General features: G+C 36.0%; 1 protein-coding gene across 1 annotated transcript; it reads left to right on the top strand.

Annotated features, from left to right (window-relative positions):
* Positions 1 to 1,089: 1,089 nt before the first annotated feature.
* LOC108969880 (amphiphysin-like) lies at positions 1,090 to 25,456 on the top strand. Its single transcript, XM_018934866.1, has 5 exons — positions 1,090 to 1,165; positions 24,608 to 24,743; positions 24,826 to 25,016; positions 25,093 to 25,197; positions 25,271 to 25,456. Exons 1-5 carry the CDS (start codon positions 1,100 to 1,102, stop codon positions 25,454 to 25,456), a joined length of 684 nt encoding a protein of 227 aa, XP_018790411.1. The 5' UTR covers positions 1,090 to 1,099.

The following is a 25,456-nucleotide window of genomic DNA, read 5'->3' as shown; positions in this document are numbered from 1 at the left end:
GCGAATTTCAACAGACTCTGTGACATCACTATCAATACCTCGATATCCAGTGTATCATACCGTGGGCATGCTTACAACGTGGCCTTGCCAGTGCAGGACAAGTGCACAAAAGATGCTCCATTGTTTCTCTGGTGCGTTACTCTAGACATTCCCTGCAGTCTTATCGATCGGTCAGCTCCATTCTGCTGGCCGTGTGTCGTCACCAGACAGTGACGGGTTAGTATTTCGATCAAGTTCCTATCGTTTCTAATACCGAGTTTCAACAGGATTTTTTTATACTTCCGATCTACCGTTTTGCATATCACTTTTCCAGTTTTGCACTGTGGTTTTGATTTTCTTTACCATGCTTCTGTCCAGATCGTCGCTTGCTTCTGGCAACACTTTCCACTGCTGCCCTGCTTCTTAGGACAGTCTTGGCTGATATGCGATACTGTCTTGATGACCCATTGGCTACTTACGTAGATGTTGCCTCTGGAATTGCCTGCAGGTACATTAGAGGCCAGCGTCGCAGCTTTCGCAACAGCAAAGACTTCAGCTTGAAATATAATGCAGTGATTATGCAACTTAAAAGACGCCATCCTCCATTTTCGAGCCATTCGTATAAATGTTTAGAGTGTTGCGCGCAGCTAACATAACTTTACGCCAACCATATATTTCTTTGTTTATTTTGAAACTTCTTTCCCAGTCGAAAAGTGGGATCATGCAGTCGGATTTTGCTATACCGCCGTCTCTTGCAGCCAGTAGTCATCCCGCCGATTTTGCTGCGCAGTTTTCAGCGAGACCTCTTCGCCAGATAGGTAGCAGGTTTAGTCTCAGTTCAAGAGCCACTGAACCCTTTCAATTGCCTTCCTGCAGGTAGATTTCCGTACGCCTGTCCACCATACTACTGCAGCGTAGAGCAGAATTGGTCTAACAATAGCTGTGTAGCTGTAGCACGAGTGCATGAGAGAGGGAAAGCGATCAGATTGTGTCGAGCATTATTTCTTAAATTTAAAATTTTTTTTTTTTAATATTAGAATATTTGTTAATTTGTATAACTTTTATTTTTATTTGCTTTGAATAATAAACTTTTTTTTTCTTTTATTTCAGGTAAACATTTATGGATGATTTTGAATTTCCACCAACATATTTCGAATTCATAAGCTCGTCTTATGTGGCTGATCGGGTATGATGTTATTGTGGTTAAAAATATTTATTTTAGACTATATGCAACAAGAACTGTTTAAAATGACATTCGTAAAAAAATCTGCATAAAAAGTCAAAAATCTATAATTTCTTCTTCGCATCTTCAGCGAATCGTCTTTATCAATCCGTTAATCGGTGAAGTAGTGCTCTTCGTTAATATACTTCCTCAATGATTTTGTACGTTTTCGCCACCGATGTTCAACCACATTTTCTTCCAATTGTCTCACAGGAAATTAAATTGTTCGCATAGCGAATGCGAGCACCGCGGCAGAGATGAAACAATTATATTTTTGACACTTCCTACCGTTTGCGCTCATTTACGGTTATACGCCGGCATGCGCCACACGTTCAAGTCACAAGTCGAAGCGAAAGAAAGATGTAGCAAAAAACGGAAGAAATTGTAAAATAAATTTAATTTGTGCGCGTGCAATTGAAATTAGCGTTTGAGTGAGCGCCTCGCCGGTTTACCGGCTCACGAGCTCACCTGCTCGCTTGTTTGCTCATTTGCTGCCACTGACTGGGTGACTGCTTCCACACGCCACGCCACATATTCATACGACACAATTTGTGTATTTCATCAGCGCAGTGGGATTTAATCGTCAATCCCCTCGCGCCAGCGAACACCAGCAGCTAATGAATTGGCCGTTATTTGCAGGGGCTGCTGCTTTTTATTTCTGCTCTTTTAATTATTTTCCTCCTCTTTCATATTTTTACATTTTTATTATAACACACTTCAGCAATATTTGCTTCACACGCAGTTGCGCTTCCGTGTTATCTCTGTAGATGAAGACAACAACAAATATTGGGGAAACGTACGGTCCTAGCCCCGCCTTATACCACCCCACCCACCTCTTTTAGATGATTCGACTAATAGTCTGTTTGTTGGCTTTTGTGCTACTTCTGCAATTCCAATTCTACTGTAAGCTGTAGATATTTATATATAGTATATAATATTTATAAACATATATTTGTCTTTATTAAATCATCCCTGTTGGTAAATTAAGCACTTCAAAGCGATTTTCTGGCCCTCCTGACAGACATAAGTACTTCCTTGTATTGAAAACGGAGTGATTTCTCAAGGGGGATAGTTTGCTCTGACAGATTTTTCGTTTGCGCCAGAAATACTGCTATGACAATATTTCCTTAGTTTGTATAACATGATCCATTTCGAGGTTTCCTACTTTCAGAAACTTCAAATTTAATTGGGAATGTTTGTTATTTATGTTGGCCACGGCTACGTCTCAAATGGTCTATCCGCTGAGTGCAACCTCTGATCCTTCGAGCATTTCGACTGGTAACTGGCGAATGACATGCGTGATGTTTTACTTCAAGGCCTAAATCGAAGTGGGATTGCCCACATAGACTTTAGGCTTATATCCCCACAGGAAAAAGTGATATTGGTAGCCAATCGATCGACCCAAAACATGAAATTATCTACTCAGCTAAGTGTTTTCTCAATAAATCCATTGATTGATACGATGTGTGGGAAGTGGCGCTCTCTTATTCAAACCAAATGTCTCCGTGATCACAAGCTTCAATTTCAAACATCATATTTGATCGGTTATCATGGCGCGATAATGATTGTCATTCACGGTTACGTTGTCACCGGCTTAATTTTTCAAGAAATATAGACCGTTGATTAAACCGGACCACAAATCACTCAAACCGTTGTTTTTTCATTTTCTGGATGCAATGGCAACTCTTGAATGTCCTCGGGTAGCTTTTCGTCTTAAGCTCGTTAAATTTGCTAGTTTACATAAACATTGTGCCAGAAATGGATGGGGCTCACTTCTAATGACAGAACACTTTTGGGACTATTTAACTACCTCGTCGGCGAAGTGAAGCTGACTATCACTCCGAAAAAACTATGTCGAAAGACAAGAAAGGCGCATAAATATTATCGACCTCACAGAAAAACGACGAACCATCAGCTGTGTTTGTTCGTCTTTCTATTTTCTTCGTTCGATTTAATTTTGAATAAAAAAGTCTGGCTCTTTCAGCCACGTTTCAAAATTAAATTCTCGTCCGATGACCCGATGATAGATGATAAGTGGTTGAGTTCCGTTAGCCGTACTGTCTTGTCTTGACCACATCGGACCCGGGCTTATGTATATTCGGCAATATTTCTTAATATAATCGGGGGTTTATTTTAACCACAAAGACAAAAATAACATATTGAGGTCTGAGCACTTTTCCAACAATTCGTAAACTGTGAAATTTTCACAGTTGTTTCATGGATCTTCCAGAACCGTCTCGTCTAAACTCAAGCTATGCTCAGTAGCTTTCTGCTGACGATTAAGAAACATTACAATATCAGAGCCCTCTTTCTAAATGTTCCTAACGGTACTTGCACCAAACTCAAACCATTTCTACGGTTATAATTTCTATGTTAATTGCTCCGTGCGCATTTGTAGCTTTGAACTAAACTAATTTGACTTGGCTGTTGCTGACTTGTTGCTGCTGCTGCCGCTGCCACCGCCACTGCTGCTAGTGACTGTAGGCTGTTGGCAGTTGGTGCTACAGCGACTGCTTGTTGCACTTTTGCGAGTATTTATGCACTTCATAAAATATATATTGTTGTGCACCTTCCCTTTGACGCTGCCACGGTCCATCACTTCGAGCCGCATAACTTTGCTCACACACACACACACACACACACCTTGACAACAGCAAAATGGCAAAATTGTGAATTCCTGTTCGCTTTGCGGTAACTGGGCCAAATGCAGTACTCTACATACATACAGTTTTTTTCTTTAAATACATATTTACTCATACTTTTCTGCATTTCACAGCCAACCAAGCGACTTCTCTCGCCTCCGGCCACTTCCCTTGCACACGCGCCTTGTCTGCCAACATGCAGCTACTTGTACTAGGCATCTAATTTTCCGTCTGTCTGTAGCAATTGTTGCGCATTGCACTTGTTAACTGTTGCTGCCGACTGCTATATGTGTAAAAAAATTTATGTCGCAAGTTTCTGCAATAACAGCGAGTAGTACGAGCAGTGCGAGTACTCAGTCAGAACGGCAACTTGCCGGCCGCGTGGCAAGTACATACAGAAAGTCATATACATATATATTCATTTATATATACATATATATATTGTTACATATAAAAATTGCAAGATTTTGAGCGGCGCGGTAAAGTTCGTCTACACCAGCTCTTGTCCGCATTATTTTTCTCGCAACTGTTCGTTGGACTTTAAAAAACCCGTGCATAATTTTACATATTCATGCATAAAAAAATGTGTGCGGCCCGTGAGTGTGAGCGCTTAAGCAGCTGTGACATATTTAGAGTGGTACTAATTTTAAATCTGTCCGTAGCTCTTTTTTTGTAGAATCATAATTCCGAAAGTGTACACTTACGACGCTCATAAGTATACATATACGTAAATTTATGTATTTTTTAATGATTTGGCGCTAAATTTGCGCAAATAACCTTCTTTGCCCAAGTCAAAGCACCAATATTTGTTTTCCGACTCACTTAATTGCCATCAGATAGTTTTTGACGCTTCCTCAAATGTCTTATCTCCATTTTGGCAAAATATGCGCCTTTTTATGTAGATAATATGAGTCAAGTATTCAAGAAACATTTTAATTTTGTGTGGAATTTTTGCCTTCATTTATTTTGCGTTAGTTGCGAATATCGAAAGTTTTTCTTTATTATCTCTTAACAAGGCGTGGGAGGTCTCGTAAATAGTCTGTTTTGGAATACTATTTAAGTGGTTAGTAATACTGCGATATAGCACTGCATTTAAGGTCAAATTGAACTATGTCAACGTAGTCGTATATCTCGTACAGTGCATCGTTCCAATGCCCAAAGGATCATAAATTTTATGCAGAACTTTTCTCCCGCAAACTCGTAACGCCGACTCATCAGATGTTGGTCCATGCCTCTGCAGCATATATTATCAAGAGCGGACTTTACTTCTCAATTGTCTGCTCAGTCTAAAGTAGCAACTGTTAACAAAAATTATTCTGCGTTTAATTTCAATGCTGACGTTGTTGGTGGTTCCAAGATGGAAGATTTTATCTAAGACTTCAAATTTATGACTGTGAACAGTGACGTGGGAGCCTAGTCGCGAGTGAGACGACTGCTCTTGCACTCCTTCACTATCATACCCATTTGTTTCGTTGCCTTATCCATTCTGAAGCAAGCAGAACTAACGACACGGGTGTTGAGACCAAGGATATCGATATCATCGGTGTGCGTCAGCAGCTGTACACTCTCAAAGAAGGTGGCAGCTCCTCTATTCAGCTCGGAAGTATTTTCTCCAAGTGTACATTACAAAAGTCTCAAGATAGGGATTGCCTTGTCTGAAACCTCGTTTGGTATCGAACAGTTCGGAGAGCTCCTTCTCGATCCTGACGGAGCTTTTATTATTGCTCATCGTCAGTTTACACAGCCATGTTTTTGCAGGGATATCAAATTAAGACATAACGGCATAGGGGCAGCTCCATTTCATGCTGTCAAAAGCAGTTTGTGTCGATTCTTTTATCAAGGGTTTTTTCCACAATTTGGCGCATGGTGAATATCTTTAATCTTTCACACACTACTCTCGGAAGAACATTCAATGCGATGTTGAGGCGTTTGCTACCTTAGTTGGCGCAGATTTTGGGGTCTCAATAATTTTTGTGGATTTGTCAGAGCACACTTAAATTCCAATCGTCGGGCATATTTTTGTAAGACCATATTGTACAAAAAAGCTGCCTGCTTCTTATCAGTTCTTCGCCGCCGTGTGTGACTATCTCGGCCGGCAATCCATCGGCCCCCGCCACTTTATAGTCCTTCAGTCGTGTAATTGCTATTCGAACTGCTTCATGGTGGGACAATGGAACGTCTGCTCCAATCGTCATCGATAGGGGAATCGGGTTCACAAAATCCTGGTGTTATGTTTTCATTGTCATTCAGCAGGCTGGAAAAGTGTTCTCTCCATAATTTTAGTATGTTCTGAACATTAGTCACTAGATCCCCTCTGGGGGTTTTACAAGAGTATGCTCCAGTATTGAAACCTTCTGTTAGTAGCCGCATCTTGTCGTAGAATTTTCCAGCATTACCCCTATCGACCAGCTTGTCAAGCTCTTCATACTCACGCACTTCGGTCTCTTTATTTTTGGCTTGCCCTCTTCAACACTCGGTATCTATCCCACCCTGCATGTGTTGTGGTCGATTGCACCCGCCAGCCAACTTTTGCGTTTTTCCACACTTTTTGATTGGTTCATCATGTGCAGTCCAATCGGTAGTCAGCCAATGTGAAATGATGGAACCATTTTTATCCATTGTCGCATATCGACCCAAAAATTCGATTTTATTACGATAGAGCAACTTCAAACACTTCTCCGAATAATCAATTCGTTTCTGAAGGGTTATAAGATCGCGTAGCACTGACCTTGCACACAGCTTTCGCATAGCAAAGTATGCAACACAAAACTATATAGAGTTTCAGCTCCCTCGAACTACTTCACTTTACCGGCATCCGACATTATTTAGGGAATTTTTTTGACATTTTCGTCGGTAACAGCCTCTTTAAGGCATCCACTGCCTTCATCGTCCTCGGTGCTGATTTCGCCTCGTTGAAAGTTACAAACCGCTTTTCAATGGTTCGTTTCTCTGGTGCAGAGTCTAAATAATGTTGATCAGTCCAAACTTTAGCTTCAACAGTTGGATATGATACGCTCAACCTTTGCATGGAAAGTCTTTAGTGAAGTACAAAATTTAACCCACACCTTAAAACTTCAGTGACGAAGAAGAATGGGTTTAGTAGTTTGGAATATTATCGATCTTTGTGGACATGATTTGGATGCAATATTAACAATTTCAATTTTTACTTAAGTTATCTAGACCAGACAAACAGGCAGACTTCGGTAAATTAATTTCTCATAATTTTGTGGCCTCAAATACCGAATTGACCATATAAGAAACCAGTATTGGTAAGGGCACATCTCAATTTAGAACTATTAGTCATCATTTTGTCGGTTCAAAAAGTGCCAAGCTCGGTGTCCATATATAGTTTTGAACTTCTAATAACCTTATTAGGCTTGCTTTTTTAACATAATACAAACGAGTAAAACACATGACGAAACTAAATGTCGTTCGTTTACAGCTAGTTAATATACTTTCCCCGTCTTGCTTGACACCACCGTCCAACACCCACATCACAGTCGCCTACAACAATTGTTGTTGATCTTTTAATCACAAGCTAGTTTCAAGTAAAATGACTACAAATGGTGGTACGGCGATTTACATAATTTTTTAGTATTATTTATTAGAAAAGCCAACTGAACTAACACACAGTTTCCAATTCAAAACAAAATTACCGTTTACGTCTCTTTCATAAAAACAATGAAGGCGTTCGATGAACACAAATAAAGAAACATATGTATGTCTGTAGTATGCCTAATGCCGTTATTGCTTGATTAAGCGGAAACTGTCTGTATTCAATTAATCGTTTCAATATTATGTATTACTTTGGTATTAAAATGAATGATCTTATAGTTTTTATGGAAAAGAGAGCTGGAAAGATATATGGAGTGACGTTGTTCAAATGACAGCAACAGCACATTGATGCTCTTGATAAAACTTGAAAATATTAACTACTGAGTCTATGTTAGACCTAACTTAGTTGTTACTTTTTATAAGACAATGAAAGCGACTGACTGCCGCGCTTCCGTAACCGTGGATATTAGTCCTTGTCGTTTTAATGCCTTGCATCTTGGTCGAGAGCTTTCATGAAGGCTCAAAGCTTTTCAGGGAATAATAAAATAGAGAGAATGATTACTAGAAGCAGTGAATGAAACACCCTTGCTGTTGATCTACAATTAGAAGTAATACTAAAACTCTGTTTTAAAGAAACATACAAGAATTTAAGTACTTTGTAGAGCTGGTAGCTTTCGTTATTCTTAATCACCTAAATATATGATGATCCGAATTATCTATTTATAAAGTCCGAAGCAAGTTAAAAATTGGGTTCTAAGATCCTCAGCAAGTAGTTCAAAGTGAAATTTCCAAAATTCTGGGGAAGTTAGCCATCACTGGTGTATTTGTATGGTGGAAGACGATCGGTGAAGTCACAGTCGCTAATTCGTTAAGGTCATATTCCTTATAACGTGTTCATTGAGTTGCTTTTATTAAAATCTGTAGTGTACTCCGTACAAATACCAACTGTGGCATTTAATGCCATTCTGCAGTCAGCAAACGTGGACATAGCCGGCAGGTATATTGTGAAGGTGTCCTATCATACTCCGGGAAAACTAGTAAAGGAGTGCATGATCTCACTAGCAATTGAATCTAGTTTGTTCCATATTCGACTTTCCCTGCCTGGTCACTGTGGAATCGTCGGAAACTGTAAAGTAGATAAGCTAACAAGAAAGGACATCCTTACTCAAATCCCAACAGGATGGAAACCAACACATATTTCCTTGTTCTCGTGATTTCTGTCGTTAGAGCTATGGACCTCACGCGAGCTTAGCAAGCTTTGACCAGCAACCAGAGCACTTGTGGGGGTTTGCGAAAGTTTTTTGGACCACTATTTTTTTTTTGGATCCGGTTGCCGCAATGATAGATGCCTTAACTGGACTCTGTACTATTGACGCTATGCCGGCGAAGCTAAAGATTTTAAACCTTAACTTGTAAAAGTTGCAGGAAGAAAGATGAGGTGGAAACATCTAGACACCTGTCCTGCCAGCTTATTTTTGTTGTCCCGGTTGTCATAATCTCAACTAAACTGGCGAATGAACTGAAACTTATACTATCAATAATCAATTTTTGGCAAACTCTAAGCGCTATGTCGATAAGTGGCCGTCTTTTGATTCATACCTAAGATTTTTGGGTATCAAACGAACACGAAAATAGGTTATCTAACGCAACCTAACCTAGCAATCACTAAGCAGCTCAAAGTACATATTTCTAACTTAGAGCAGGTAATATTACTTTCAGGGGGCCCAATCAAGTGTTTACTACTTTTGATTACCCGATTTCTGACACTTAAATATTAAGAATCTTTGGTTATTGATACTCCATTGAAACTTTAGTAGTAGCAAAATATAGTTCTCATATTCTATCAACTTCTGCTCGTTACAATTGTGTTCCTTTAGTTTTGAAACGGAAAATTCTAGAGTATGTTCGAAACGTAAACACAAACCGAGTCTAATCGTCTTGAAGACTTAATAACTGTTTTGAGAATTGAAAAAAAACGTTAGCACAAGTGTATTGGGGCCCAAGGAGACTACTTTTAGGGAGACGACATAGGTTCAGAAGGATAAATTAAAAAAAAAATTATGAACAAAGTTTTACTATTTTTTGCCTGTAGTAGTACACCAACTTTTTACTAATATAACCTCACTTATGCATATTCACAATTTTTTAAGACATACCTAAACTCAAAGCGATTTCTTGAAAGTCAAAATTCCTTTTCGGCTTTCTTATCACAAGCTCTTCTGTTGCCAGCCATACCCCTTTTACTTTTGATTGCCAACAATAATGTAAATAATCGGCGCGTTGTTGTCAAACGTGATTTTCGTGCATAATTAATTAATTTTATTTTATATTTTTATATTTATATATTTTTAAATTTTATTGTTATGTTTTCTTACATATTCCATAAACAAATACTAATGCGACTTTATATATGTCTGTTGGGGTCTTAACCTCTTGTCTTCTTAATTGTCTGCATACATAAATGCGGTAATTATTTAAGTGGCCACATTTTGCATTTCATTATCGATCGCTTAAAAGCATTAAAACGATAAATGGCAATTCGAAAAAAATAACACAAAACATTTTTTAGACGCATTTTTTGAATTTTAATTGAGTTGAACTGCAACGCGCGGAACTTTCGCTGTCAATAACGATCAGTGCGAGTTACTATATTTCTTATATTGCGAAGTGTTGCGCAAAATGTATTCGCAATGAATACTTACAAATTAAGGAAATATGCGGCTGTAAGTAATACGAATAATTTTAGGAGAGATATGCCATGATAGAAATTCTAATCAGCTAACGTGACGTTTTGAAAACGTCATATTAAAAATATTGTTCTCCAATAATTTATATTATTTAGGTAACGGTTTCGAAACTCTAGAACTAGTTTTTTTTCGTATTGTTCATTTGCAAACGCTCCAGAAAGCAAGTCACTCATCCGCCTACGATCAATACTATTTTTGGCAGATTAGTACTGTCATCTCTGTATTGAGTTGAAGACGGAAGGTACCTACACAGTTTTGTTTGGTCAGATCTTAATGTCCATCGTATTACAGTCTTGTAGAAAAGTCACGTAGATAAGTAGCATATGTGTTCTGCAAAAATCACTATGACTATTGTCCAATAACTGCCAAATATTATTTCCGGATTCGGGAAGGCTTGAGTTCCCATTTGTCCTTATTTAGGAATGCTTTCTTATAGACGTAAAAACTAAATATCATCTAGAGGAGATTATGAAAAAGATGGATAAGATTTGCAGTTCAAGATCTTCTCTCCACAAAAAAGCCTCCATAGTGTTCAATTTCGTATAAAGTGGTCTAGCGATTTTGCGATATTTTTGAAACAATATGAAATCTTTGAAAATCAAGATCTTTTAGTCAAGATCTTTAGTCAGGCTATCACTGTTTCTTACAAATTTTTCTAATATCTTTTGTAATCTCTTTTCCATTGCTTCTCAGTCAATGAGCTTATGGTTAAATATGCGATAAAATCTTTGTTCTGTATTTTAATGCATTGTACTACTGAAGTGTAAGCAGCAGACTTAAGCAGCTGCTGTAGACAAACTAGTTGACAAATCACGCTCATATTTGGCATAGTAATTAAGAACAGTGCTACCGACTTAGCAAAATATATTTTTTTTTATTATATCATTTACCCGGTTAATTTAATTACAATTTCCGGCTATCTTTTTGTTACAATGGGAAATTTCCTTTTTTCCATTTTTATTTCACTTAACACACGCGACAGTTTTGATAGTCAGCACTGGCAGGTTTCGACAATCAATACATTTGTACATAAATATATAAGTATGTATCTTTGCACTTATTTCATTTATAGAAAATATTTTTCGAAAGCAATCTTGTTCAGAGATGCCTGCTCCTTAACGCATTGCTCTTCGCTGTTCTAAGCGGTCAAAATATTCACGCATAACTGTAAATACATAATATATTAATGTAGTTATTTATTATAAAAATATACATATGTATGCAAGCTCGTATGTATGTATGAGTGCTGCCTATTGCCTCATCTCATTTGGCCAAGTTAGAATCGCACGCTTGCTGCGTATTTCAGCTCAGATGTCGCCCAGTTGTTGATGACTTGTCAATGCAGAGATTTGTGAAAATGTTCAGAGTGAATAAGTGTTTCGGAGAGAGAGATGTGTTCGCGCATAAAGTACTAATGTTTTGTAAAATTCTGTATGCTTTTAGTATTTAAATTACTTTTGCATTGCACAACTTTTACAACCTGTTGTTAATGTAGTCTTTTTCGGGGTATTTCTAGATTTTTTACCGCTACTCTTTATATTCTCTCTCTTTTTGCTCTAACAGCTAGAATATTTGCATATTGTTAGAGACACACATGCATTTTACATACACAGACTCATTTATACATTTAGGTGTATTATAAGCCAAATATATTATAATAAGATTCTTCCGGCAGACGTTATGCGCCTTTGTGTGCGTCTAATTCACTTTATTTCTTGTTGTTCATCGTTTTAATTTACAGTGGCAAAACTGCTTAAACAAATGCGCATGATAAACGAATTCCAAATATTATTCTACCTGCTTATCTCCTACAAATACAAACATACATAGAGATATATGTAGATGGTTAAGCAGATAAGGCTTGACTATCAGGGTTACGCGTGTGTAAAAGTAATGTTCGAGATACAAAGATGGATGCTCATAGAGAAATTTTAAATAATTTGCTCTTAAGTGGGTTTTGTGTAAATTGTCTAAAGCTTTGTGCAATAACATACAAAAATATAACGGTGGATATTTAAATCCCCACAAGATGTAATATGCCAACGATTTAACCAGTCCCCAAACATTTTTCAAAATCACTTTTTTTATATAGCCGTCAGCTTTTTGTTTGAGCTTTGGTGTGTGCTTTTTTTTTTGTTTTTGGTTTCGACTCGATTTTTGACTCCATTTCGATGATTGTCCATGTCTCATCGGCGAGTATAATGGGGTCTCTATGAATGTAGGATCGAAGTTCGCACGATCAAGCATTTCCAAGGAGAAAAAAATAATGTTTATCGAAACGAGTCGAGCAAGAAGACGTTTCATACCCAAAATATCCACCAAAGTCATTTGAACGGGCTCGCGAGAGATGTCGAGCTCTCTTGTCATCTCTCTAACAATTGCCTGACGATTTTCAACGATGAGAATAAATTTTTTTGATTCACAATAGAATAATAGAATACCTTTTATTTCTTTGTTTAATCTCCTTTCTGTATAAAATACATGTACCTCCGTTCCTTTAAGTTTGGAGGAGAATTATAGAAAGAGGTGGTTAAAGAAATCAGGACTTCAAATATCTTAACTCATCTGTATTTATTAGGGGCGCTATCAAGTTCCCGCTGCTTATTAGTAGACGGCTTCTGCTGTTAGTCGTGTTCGATTTTGATGTATCCAAAACGTGATAAACTTAACCTAAACATTTGAAAAAGAAACTGAGGCACTTTGTTTATATATTTAAGATTTTTTTTGCTGTGCGAATATATCCGATTTTTTTTGAAAAAATAATCATCATATGCGAAAAGTGTTAATTTTCTTCTTTTTGACAAAGAAATCGGCGGCTGAAGCACAACGGAAACTCGAAAAAGTTTACAGTGTTGTTGGCCCAAGTGAAACAATGGTAGGAAGGCCAAAAATCTGAGAAGACAGTGAATTACAATCTTTCATGTCAAACTCAAGAGAAGCTTGCTTCAGAGTTCACAATCACTCATTAAGCCATTTTGAAGCTATTACATGCGCTAGGAATGATGCAGAAACAAGGAATTTGGATTCCTTATGGTCTCAATACCAGGAGAGCCACGTGAAAGCATGACAAGGCTCGACCTCATTTTGTCAAACCCGTTAAAATTTGCCTGGAAAACGCCTAAAAGGGAAGTCCTACTCCACCTACCATATTCCTCAAATATTTCATCGCCCGATTATTATTTGTTCCGTTCGAGGCCACATGTTCTGGCTCAGAACCAGCTTTACTCACAAGAGGACCTCGAAAAATGTAAATTAAAAACAAGAACTATCCAATGTAATAATCCTTTTTAGTATGTGAATACCTTATTAAAGAAGATAAGCGCCTGCTATTCCATCTTTTTTTTTTTACTATATCACCAATCTACTCTGTTGAAATCACTTGTTTGTTCGATTCGTTACTCTCGAAGTTTCGGCGAATAATCTACAGATAAAGCACCTTAATATCTTATTATCTCTTTCTGTTTCCCAAATTGTTTTAATAAGGTCAATCTGTTTTCAAACGTTCTTAAATTTCTATATTAAATTTTTTAAAGAAGCGCATCATCCAAAAAAATAACAAAAAAAAACATTAAAAACCCTTCAGAAACCGTTTAATTCTAAAAATGTGCGTATATGTATGCTTCCAGCAGCCAATTGCCCTACATTATTTGCGTCGTTATTTCCGAAAAAGAACTCTCAGCGATCACATTTGTCATTATGTAAAAAGTATTACAAGGCCAAGCGGTTTCCTTTTGGCATTTTGTCTCATCGAGCAGAGCGCCACTTAGCATTGCCTTGCCCCACACACCATTAACATCATAATTTACTTCCAACATTTGCCATATTATCAGATGCGCTGGGGCGGCCTTTATACTAGATTGCACGTCAGTGCTTTAAAGATAGACACGCATACACACCTAAGTATAATTGATTCTATGCATATGTCTGCAGGTTTTTATTGCATGTGTTTTTATAGCAGGGGGAAGCATCGCTAGCCGGAGTGCATGGGTGTATAGATATGTATAGGATATTTGTGTGAATATTTTAGTGAAAAGCGTATTCAATGTAACACGTTTAATTACTCGCATTAAGCTCAAATGTGTGGCTGAGGCTCATAGTAGACTGACCCACTTATCTAAATGTAAGCGACATGCGTCCATGTCTGGGTGAACGTCATTAATAAAAGATCAATTTAAATAATATTTTGCATTTTTAATATCATTTAGAAAATTATTATGCTTTGCCTGGGAACATGAGAATAATGTTTTGTGGAGATTCTATTGAATTGTATAGCTGTATTCGACACTCAAACTTTGGAAACTGACAAAACGAATAAACAACTGGTTTAAAAGCAATAGAATAGTATAAGCGACAGTTAAAATGAAATAAAACACTCAAATTCGATCAAAATAGGTTCTGTTTTAATTTTTTGTCATTTGACAATTTTATTTATTGACGCAGTCATAATGTGTCAACGTGAATTTACGAATTTCTTACGAACATGAACGTGAATTTGCGTACTAAGCTTAAATAATTTTGAAGTGTTGTTACACGATGAAATGGCAAACCTTACTGAACATATTTGAAGAAATTTGGCACAAATCTGTAAACTATGTAGATAACCTGTGCTTTACTTCTTCTTGCTTACTGGGGTAGCCACTGCGTACTCGGTTATTTCCGAGCTAACAACAGCGCGCCTGTCGCTAGGTTTCTGTCCAACGAAGTGAAGGTCTTCCTCTTTCTCTGCTTCCCCCGGCGAATACTGAATCGAAAACCCCTCATAGTTGGAGTGTTTTCTTCCAGCCGGACAACATGAACTATAAACCGCAGCCGCTGTCTCTTGATTCGCTGAACTATATCAATGTCGCCGAATATCTCGTACAGCTCATCATTCCATCGACTGCAAACCCTTTCCCTTGAATGCTCCTAAGGGCGACTTATCGAATAATATCATTGTTCATGCCTAGCACCTGTTGAGACGACTGATTTTGCGTTGGAATTCAAGGCTGTTTTTAATCCTCTTGATACAAAAAACCAGTTTTACGAAAATCTTTAAAAACAGAGCTTAAGACAGTCTCTTAATGTAGTCAATTAACAAAATGTCTTCTAGTCCAGAATAGCTAAACGGCTCATTAAACCGGCTGTCTGTAAGGGATAATATAAATTTCTTGTTAATATCCTTCACCAAGCTTCAGCAATACTTAAATTACCTTTTTTTGGTGTCTTTCTTTTCTTAGAAACATTGAGTCGAATTGTCGTATTTTAATTGAGCCACAAATTGTGCTATTAAACGGTGAAGAACTGCTGCCTTACGCTGGTCCTTTCGATACGATCGAGCAGTATTTCTATCAATAAAACAATTCAATAAACGAAAATTATACTGAAAGCTATACCTTAATTGCTCTTTACTTAGAAAATATGCATCTAACCTCACTTAATTATTAAACAAAATAAATATAAATTTTTACAAATTGCCAACTATTAATTATATTCATTTACATCAATAAACCCTCTCCTCAATGCATTGCAATGCCTCAAAAGCAAATATTTTCTATAAAATTCTAAAACAGAAGAAAATTACAAACTTCGAATTTCACCAGAGAAATATTCAATATGCAAATCTTAGCAACTCATCTGCATATGTATGTATGTATGTACCATAGTACATCTCAACTAAAAATATGCGCGCGTGTTGTCTAAAGACCACGCTTTATAAATAAAAAGCAGCAAAAAGCAAAGAGCGTTTTGTGCTAAAAGGAAAATGCTTGAAAACATGTCGTCGTTTAGCTAAAGACTAGCTAGTCTAAAAGAGGCCGAACGCCGGGAGCAGCCGTGAGCACAAGTGAGTGTGGCCGAGCAAAAGCAAAAGTACTAGAAAGAAGTACAAATCATGCCCACAGCCCCGCCAAGCGATTAACATGAGTTTGCGCTTACAACTGCCATACACACGTATCAACATTTATATGTGTGTATACATATACATACATATATATAGTTTTTTATGTAAAAATAGTATATAAAAAAATGCTGTATTTTGCATGATAAGGCAAATTAATTTGTTTCTTATATTTGAGGCATTTTTTACATTATTAACCAATTTTTTGTTACAAAATTATTTATGGTTTTCACAAGTCTCATAAAGTTATAAATTATAACGATTCGAAAACATAGCATTAAGAATTGTGAATGTTTAAACTCATTTTTGTATGAAATCCAACAACAATTTTTTTAAACAAGTGTAAAAATTTACAATGCTTTGCGAGGGGTTGTGAGTACCCCAATTGAATATATTTTTCATAAATTTAGGATGCAGTATTTTGCAAATTTTTTTGTATTTACAGTTTATACATACTTATTTTTATTAGTGCTTGTATGTTTTTCGGCCAATTTTCATATTATTTATACAAACTGCGGGCATTATTTTGAAATTATTCAAGTAGGAAAATATTTAGAGTCTGAAAAGGCATCTTCAAAAATAGTAATATTTAAACGATTCCTCAAGAGATGACAAGAGAGCTCGATATCTCTCACGAGTTCGTTCGAATGATTTTGGTGAACATTTTGGGTACGAAACGCATTCTTGGTCGACTCATAAAGAGTACCGTAAACAGGTCTCTTTGGACATATTTGATCATGCGAATTCTGATCTAAAATCGATCGAGAGCATTATAACTACCGATAAGACATGGGTTTATGAGTTTGACATGCAAAGAAGTCTACAATCATCGGAATGGTTTTCAGTCGATCGAAGAGATAAAAAAAATCACTGAAGGTCACCCCAAAAAGTGCTTCTAAAAGTGTTTCGGGAACTGGAAAAATCGTTGGATTAAGTGTACTACACGGCGCGTTTGTTGAGACCAGTTAAATCAATATTCTTTATTCAGCTCTGCAGCTCTAAATATTACATCCAGGAGTTGATTGAAGAAGTCGCACGATAGGGAGTCGACTTGTTTGAAACCTCATTTGGTATCGAACAGTTCGGCGAGATCCTTCCCGATCTTGACGGAGCTTTTGGTATTGCTCAACGTCATTTGAGCTTTGCGAGTTAAACTTCTACTTATAAAACAATTGGTCTCAACATACCAAACCTTTGTGTTGCATGAATTAACCCCGTTTTACCATCTCTTTGCATGCCCCATGAAACCAACTCACCATCGATACAGCACTTTGATATTGAAAAAAACAAAACTTTTCTGCATACAAGGAAGCCTGTAGAGCCTTTTCAGAAATGCTCGCATTCGAAATATGAGAATTTTGTTTTTTAAATACTTATTAGGCCATAAATTTGTGTCGTCGCTGTAGATGAGTTTAAGGTAAAAATGTAAATGTTAAGTGAAATGTGAATGGAAGTTTTGTATATAAAGTTCCACAATTTTCTTGATCTTCAGGTGTATATCGTTTTATAGTGGTTTTCAAAATCGCAGTTCGTAAATACAAGTGTTTACTTTGAGAGTCGTTTTTGATACCTATCTCTCTATCCTTTCTTTAGCTACTGCCACTGTTTCTCGCATCAACCCACAAGCTACTTCAGCCACTTTTTTATGCCTTAGAGAACTGAAACAATTGAAAACTTCACAGCTCGAAACTGATTTTTTTTTTTTGTTTTTTTTTAGATAAATACATATATTTCTTGTGGTTGCCAAGAGTTTCTTCAAAATTTAAGATATTTAAGTGTTGCTAAATTGGTTACACTACAACAAATACTATTTAACGAATTAAAGCTGTACGAGTGTATTGTTGTTATTATTGGCCAAGCGACCTTCTATTGCGTAGGATTTTCTGATGCAATAAAATTGTTGGTTTTATTGAAGTAAAAAGTACATAAATAAAATTAATGTATATATGCAATAAATAAAACTGGATTGGCAGAGAGCGCCAGCAAAATGCCGCCTAAAATCAACGCAATTCATTGAGATCGTGGGCGGTAATTATAACAGTTAGTTGTCGGATTATTTTCATCTAATAATACATAAATGAAAAATATTATATATTTTTTGTTATGTTTTTTTACATACCAATTTTACAAAACAAAAGAATTATTTTAAAGAGATTAAAAGTTATTAAGTTTTTAATGAAATAGAGAAATTGTACCTATTTTCTATTGCTATTTTTAAGTTCGCCATTAACAAGGGCAACATGTCGTATGAGCAACATTTTTCATATAATGAGCCTTGTATGGATTTGTATGAATACTATATATTAATAATGGGCTTTTCAATATGATGATATGATTTTTAAATGTCGTTTCGGGCATTTTTAATATGTCGTGAGCTGTAGTTGTTTTTTCGTTGCATTCAGTAATGTTTACAATTTCATAATGGAAACGTAAACGCAAGATCAACGTATACAAATTATTGAAATTTTATTATCAAAATAATCGTTCTCCAATTACTACTTTTCATGCGCTTTTGCCATTTTATGGTCGTAATAATCGTTCATCTATGCTAGTTATTCTTTGAATAGTTGAAAATTTCCAGCGTACATTTTCTTTGCATAATATTCAAGTTCCAATAAGACAAAGAACCGCTTGAAGTAATGAAAATATTGCTGCCTTCCAGGCAAGTGCTGCTGAAGACCGCAATTGGTGGATTCTGAGGCATTCCCAAGTATTGAGACTGTCGTTTCTGTTGCGAAGAAAATTCACCCATTAAGGATGAACAATCATTATATTCACCGAAGTTGACAGTTTGATGTGGTTTTTGTTCTGGTGGAATAATCGGTCCATACTTCTTTCGAAATAAAGTTGATGACATTGTTCGTGTTAATGAAGAGCGGTATAGATAGATGATAACCTATTTTTATGGCCGCAATTAGAAAAAGATGATCTTGGCAACAACTGATTCTAACACGACGGGGCTACGTGCCACACTGCGGGTACAACAATCGAATTATTTCGAGAAATATTTAGAGATTTTATTATTTCAGGAAATTGTGTCAGTAATGGATTTAAAATAAAGAAACGCAATTTCTCGTTATTCAGAGCCTAATAAATGGTCTCATTTTTTATGCATTAGTTAAAAACGTATAATTCAAAACCGCTACTACCCTTCGTATTTCCATTTAGTCTTACATACAGTTGCATCTCCATATGTATGCTTCCTTCATATGAAGTGCGCAAAATTATGACGCGGCAATGTCAAGGTGAAGTGCACAAATGGCACTATATGTATGTATTAGTATTTTCATCTGAACTCGAACTCGCACTCGCAATGAATTCACCGTCACTAAACTACGTTTGCCACTGTACACCTGTGGCGTGTAAGTTCATTTTGCCCACTCATTCGCTTAAACTCGCTCGTCGGCTTCATATTCGCAACTCCACGTTTTGTTTGTAAGCAATTCATCAAATTTACAAAAGCGTGCATGTTGAGTTGCTCAAATTACAGACATTTAAATAAAAAAAAAAAAAATAGAAATGAAAACAAAACAATCGTAAATTGTTTATCTAAGCATACAGTGTTGTGCATATATGTTGCGAATAGTTTGTGCTAAAGTATATTTGTATATGTATATAAGAAAAAATAAATAATTAACATTAGTGCTTACAGTAACTTGATTATTATTTAATGAAAATATTTATATTAACAAGTAAGGAAGGGCTAAGTTCGGGTGTCACCGAACATTTTATACTCTCGCATCAAATACCGTATTTGTGTAAAGTTTTATTCCGCTATCATCATTGGTTCCTAATATATATATTATACAGAGAAGGCATCAGATGGAATTGAAAATAGCGTTATATTGGAAGAAGGCGTGGTTGTGAACCGATTTCACCCATATTTAATACATGTCATCGAGCTGTTCAGAAAATATTATATACCGAATTTCATTGAAATCGGTCGAGTACTTCCTGAGATATGGTTTTTGGTCCATAAGTGTGCGACGCCACGCCCATTTTCAATTTAAAAAAAGCCTGGATGCAGTCGGTTAGTAGATAGTCGGTTAACACACTTTTAGTGATTTTCAACATAACCTTTGTATGGGAGGTGGACGTGGTTATTATCCGATTTCTTCCATTTTTGAACTGTATATGGAAATGCCTAAAAGAAACGACTCTATACAGTTTGGTTGACATAGCTATAGTAGTTTTCGAGATATGTACAAAAAAGTTAGTAGGGGGCGGGGCCACGCCTACTTTCCAAAAAAATTGCGTCCAAGTTTGCCCTTCCCTAATGCGATCCTTTGTGCCAAATTTCACTTTAATATATTTTTTATCTTATTTATGGCTTAGTTATGACACTTTATAGGTTTTCGGTTTCCGCCATTTTGTGGGCGTGGCAGTGGGCCGATTTTGCCCATCTTCGWACTTAACCTTCTTATGGAGCCAAGAAATACGTGTACCAAGTTTCATCATGATATCTCAATTTTTACTCAAGTTACAGCTTGCACGGACGGACGGACAGATAGACATCCGGATTTCAACTCTACTCGTCACCCTGATCACTTTGGTATATATAACCCTATATCTGACTCTTTTAGTTTTAGGACTTACAAACAACCGTTATGTGAACAAAACTATAATACTCTCTTTAGCAACTTTGTTGGGAGAGTATAATAAGTGTGGTTTGGGAAGCAAAAATGTTCGCATTACCATAATTGATAACTTTTCGCACTTGGTATCCGTATTTTGCGGTTTGAAAGTTATGTTAAAATCTGGCATAAAATAATTCTGATTAACCATTGTCGAGTTCGCTGCCGTTCAAGCAGGCGCATACTACAGTTAATGTTGAATCTCATCCTAGTTCAATCTTTCATACACTTGCTTCTTCTTCGGACGTCCGGAACCAGCTAGACGTTTTAAATACCTCTTTTTCGCATATTTTTGCAGGCAAGCACCGACAGTAGGTTTGCTAAATTTCATTTTTTAACTAATTTTGCGTTTACTCAAGTTTTGAGATCACAAAGCTAAAAATGTAGCTTTATCAACTATATAACTATATATGTATAAGTTGCATTCCAGAGTAAACAGGACTTCAAAACAAAACAGAACAAATGGTTTTTTCGGCAAAATCAATTTATTTTATTCAAAATAGTCTCCTTCGGCTTCAATACAGCTTTTTGCACGGTCCAAAAGCATGTCGAACGAGTAGTATGGCCGGCAGTATGCCCTTGCAAGCCTTTTGAATGGTCTCTACGTCTGCATAACGCTCTGCTTTCATGTGAAAATGCATTTTTCCGAAAAGGAAGAAGTCGCACGGTGCCATATCAATTGAATACGGTAAGTGGTTAATGGTTAAAATGTGATTTTTGGTCAAATAATCGGTTACAATGATGTCCTTCGAATGTTGGATTCTAAGCAATTTTTGGTTGTCAGTCAATTTGTGCAGAACAAACCGTGTACACACCTTCCGTAAGCCCAAATGTTCGGTCAAAATGCGATAAATCGATGCTTTGGAGATATTCAATTCCATTTCCATTCCAAAAAGTCCTGTTTACTTTGGAACACACCTTGTATATTCCGTAAACTGTCGAATAAGTCGGCCGATGACAATATTTCCATTTCCTTGGAGGGCACATTGTTAGTTTCCAAGAATATTACAGACCAAATTTTGACAAATTACGTCAAAAAGAAATGACCTTTAACATTTTCACAGAAATTATAAATAAAGCCTTCCCATTGCTTTGTTCATTATCTCAGGAGTTCAGGTTTCTTTTGCAAAACCTTAAATTAAAAAATGATATCAAAAGAACGATTCAAATTTCCTTTTATTTTCTCCTTTTATTACCTAGCTACGATAGCTAAACTTTGTTTCCGGCAAAGTATCAGAATAAAGTCCTTACGAGTGGGTCTATTATTATTTCCACGACTGTACGAACAACCATGCATAAAAATATGAAATATACGCGCCATAATAATAATAATAATAATAATAACAATAAAATGTAGCAGTGCAAAGTAAAAAAATATATATATGCTAGATATATACATATGTATATATGAATATATTTGAAAGTCACGGCTAATGTGTGGAATACAATGCTCGCGACAGACTGCTAACAACATCTGTCAAATATTAAAATACACACGTTCTTATGGACGGACCTATTTTGACAGCTGCACGACTACACGACTGCAGGCCGACAGTTGTCGTTCTCGCTAACTTCAATTTTATCCTATATTTACCAACGACAGTAAGACCACAGTAGAGTTGACAGTAGAATGGAAGATAGAGAGATGAGGTAGAGTGGTGATGCCACTAATATGTAAAATGTAAAATTACTCAAAGCTCTAACAAAACTGACGTTATTTTACAAATAAAAGCATAAAATAGCTCTGTTACATCATTTATAATAACAATTGATAATTTAAAACAAATAAATTTACCTATTTACTTATTTTTTGCTTAAAAATTTCACTTTAAACAAAATATTAAAATTTCATTGAAGTGCGAGGTATTAGTATGGCCACAACAAAATTGTGTACATGCAAACTGGACAACTGAGTTGTTTTGTGTTGCTGCCCTCTCACAAACGTTCTTGTAGTAGGATTCACAACGCCATTTTCAGTTCACTGTCGTGCTGCTGCAGTCTGTCGCTAGCATTGTGTTCCACACATAACACTCCATTGCAGTTTAGTTCATTATTTATTTACTCTTAGTACACACTTGTCTGTATGTATATTAGTTTAATTTAAGTAAATAGCAGTATGTTATTGCATCTGCATAAGTGTGAATAATACTAACAAACACTGCAAACGCCCTACAAATCGACAAAAATGGTGCGCAACAAAAATAAATCATATTCTCTGCGCATAAATAAATGGCGAAAATTCGATTCTTGAGCAACAAATACAACAAAAAATAGATATATTATGAAGAAAAAATCGTCACATTAGTTTACAATTTGAAATCTTTAGAAAAATTTCCACCATAAAGTGGCTACTCATATTACCTCTGAGTTTGTAAACAAACAAAAGCCATTGGGAATCAAATTTCATAGCTAAAATTTCCGTTGTCAACTCGCCACAATGATTGTAAGTAAACTATAGAGTTGCAATAACACAACAAATTGCTTGGCGGTTGTACTAGAGAAGTTCTAAGCTGCTCACAAACTTAATAGATCTATTTTCTTTACTATAACTTCTAAATAGTGGGACGAGGTGTAGATCTATCGGCATGAGTGTAATATTATTAAAAAATTGGGTTGTCAAACGTTAAGTTGTACTAAAGTCAATGGCAAAACCATGATTGCCTGAAATATAATATTCAAAATCTACATATAATGGAATAACCTGGATGTGCATACATCTTTTAAACTATGTTTATCCAAATAGAACATATGAGTTACAGATTGCTTATTAACAATATCTATAGCGAGTGGATCGTTTCCTCTGCGATCTGCGGCCCTCTCCGCCCCTAAATGACTTCTTTGAATTAAAATTTTTATAAAATTAAACTTATTTTTAACCAGTAAACATTTACATATTTAAACAATCTTCATCCCGACTTTCCCAATACATTTTTTTCATGTTGTCAATTCCTTCTAGGTAGTTGCTCATAGTTAAATATTTGTTACAACAACTCAAAGAAATATTGTATGTTATGAGTATAACAGACGTTTCAAATAGTTCTTAATTCAGTCAATTAGTCAATTACCGACTTTATGGAAACTGTTAATTCACTTATGGTGGTTGATGCCTTGGTCAATTAGCCGAAACATTTATGAAGCCATAATGTTATAAGAATTGAACCATGGAAATAACGTACAAAAGCTTCTGTTCAGGTTGTACTTAATTAAGTCCTCTGCTAAATTATCTTAGACTTAGACTTAGTGTTAGTAAATATATTTATTTCTAAACGAACTACAGCAAATCTCCGGGTACTCTTCTCAAAAAAGACCTTTTGCGGTGACCACTATATCTCTGAACTGGATCCTTTGAAATTAAAAATTAAACAGATTTCGTTAAATTAATGTTAATTCTAGTAATTAAACAAAGAAAAAAGTAATATATATTTTTTGGCGGTTTAAAAAAAAATAAAGATTTTTGACCAAAATTTCGGCCTAAAACGTCTTTTCAAATTTGCGTATAGCTTCGAACATATTCACCTTAAATATATGTACTTAAGAAAATAAAATTTAAAAAATCGATTTTTTGGAAATTCTAACTGTACTTAAACCCTCAACATAACGATATTTTAGTTGACGGTCACTTATTCTAAGAACTTTTAATTTTCTCATTTAATATTATCATCCCTGCCCACATACGAGGCCTTTAGGAGTTTTGCAAAAACTTATTATTGTTATTAATTACATATATAGTTAATTGTATGGCTAATTGAGAAAAATTAATGGTTAAATTGTAATACTTTGTTAAGAGCATATTTGAGCATATTATAAAAAGATAACTAAAACGTCACTTAATTTCAAGTAATATTATATTTAGAACCAACAATTTTATTGGATTTAATAAGATTTTGTTTCAAAAAATATAATATATTTGACATTCTAATACTTATATGCTTCGTTCCTTAATTGTCTTGCAGATTTTGCAAAATTTGGGCAAAGTCGACCGGACTGCCGATGATATTTTCGACGATCATTTAAATAACTTCAATCGCCAACAAACTAATGCCAACAGATTACAAAAGGAGTTCAACAACTACATCAGATGTATTCGTGGTGAGTGCTGGGAAATATATTTGCCAATATTAAACTATAATATATTATTAAACCAATAATTACTTGCTTATCTTTTATAAAGCCGCTCAAACCGCTTCCAAGTCGCTGATGGATGCCATTTCCGAAATCTATGAACCACACTGGGTCGGCTTTGATGCATTGCAGGCACAGACCGGCGCTGCCGAAAGTCTTTGGCAAGACTTCGCCCATAAATTGGCAGATCAAGTATTGATTCCGTTGAATACATACACTGGACAATTTCCAGAAATGAAAGTGAGCTATAAATTTAAAGCAAAAATAATGAATACATATATTTATATATTTATTACTATTATTATTTATTTTATAGAAAAAAGTGGATAAACGCAATAGAAAGCTGATTGACTATGATGGCCAACGCCATTCATTCCAAAGTCTTCAGGCCAATGCTAACAAGCGCAAGGATGATGTCAAGGTAAGTCTTGTGTTGTTGTGATAAAATTTCTCGATATAATTATAATTATTTTTTCGCTTATTGAAAATTAAAGCTCACGAAAGGACGCGAGCAGCTGGAGGAAGCTCGTCGCACCTATGAAATTCTCAATACCGAGTTGCATGATGAGTTGCCCGCCTTATATGACTCAAGAATATTGTTTTTGGTCACCAACTTGCAGACGCTCTTTGCAACGGAACAAGTGTTTCACAATGAAACGGCTAAGGTGCGCTTTTTATGA

This window comes from Bactrocera latifrons, unplaced genomic scaffold, assembly GCF_001853355.1.
Source record: "Bactrocera latifrons isolate USDA-ARS-PBARC rearing strain unplaced genomic scaffold, ASM185335v1 scaffold_27, whole genome shotgun sequence".
NCBI classification, from domain to species: domain Eukaryota; kingdom Metazoa; phylum Arthropoda; class Insecta; order Diptera; family Tephritidae; genus Bactrocera; species Bactrocera latifrons.
Note: the sequence above shows the minus strand (reverse complement) of the source record. Positions and strands in the feature narration are given on the sequence as shown.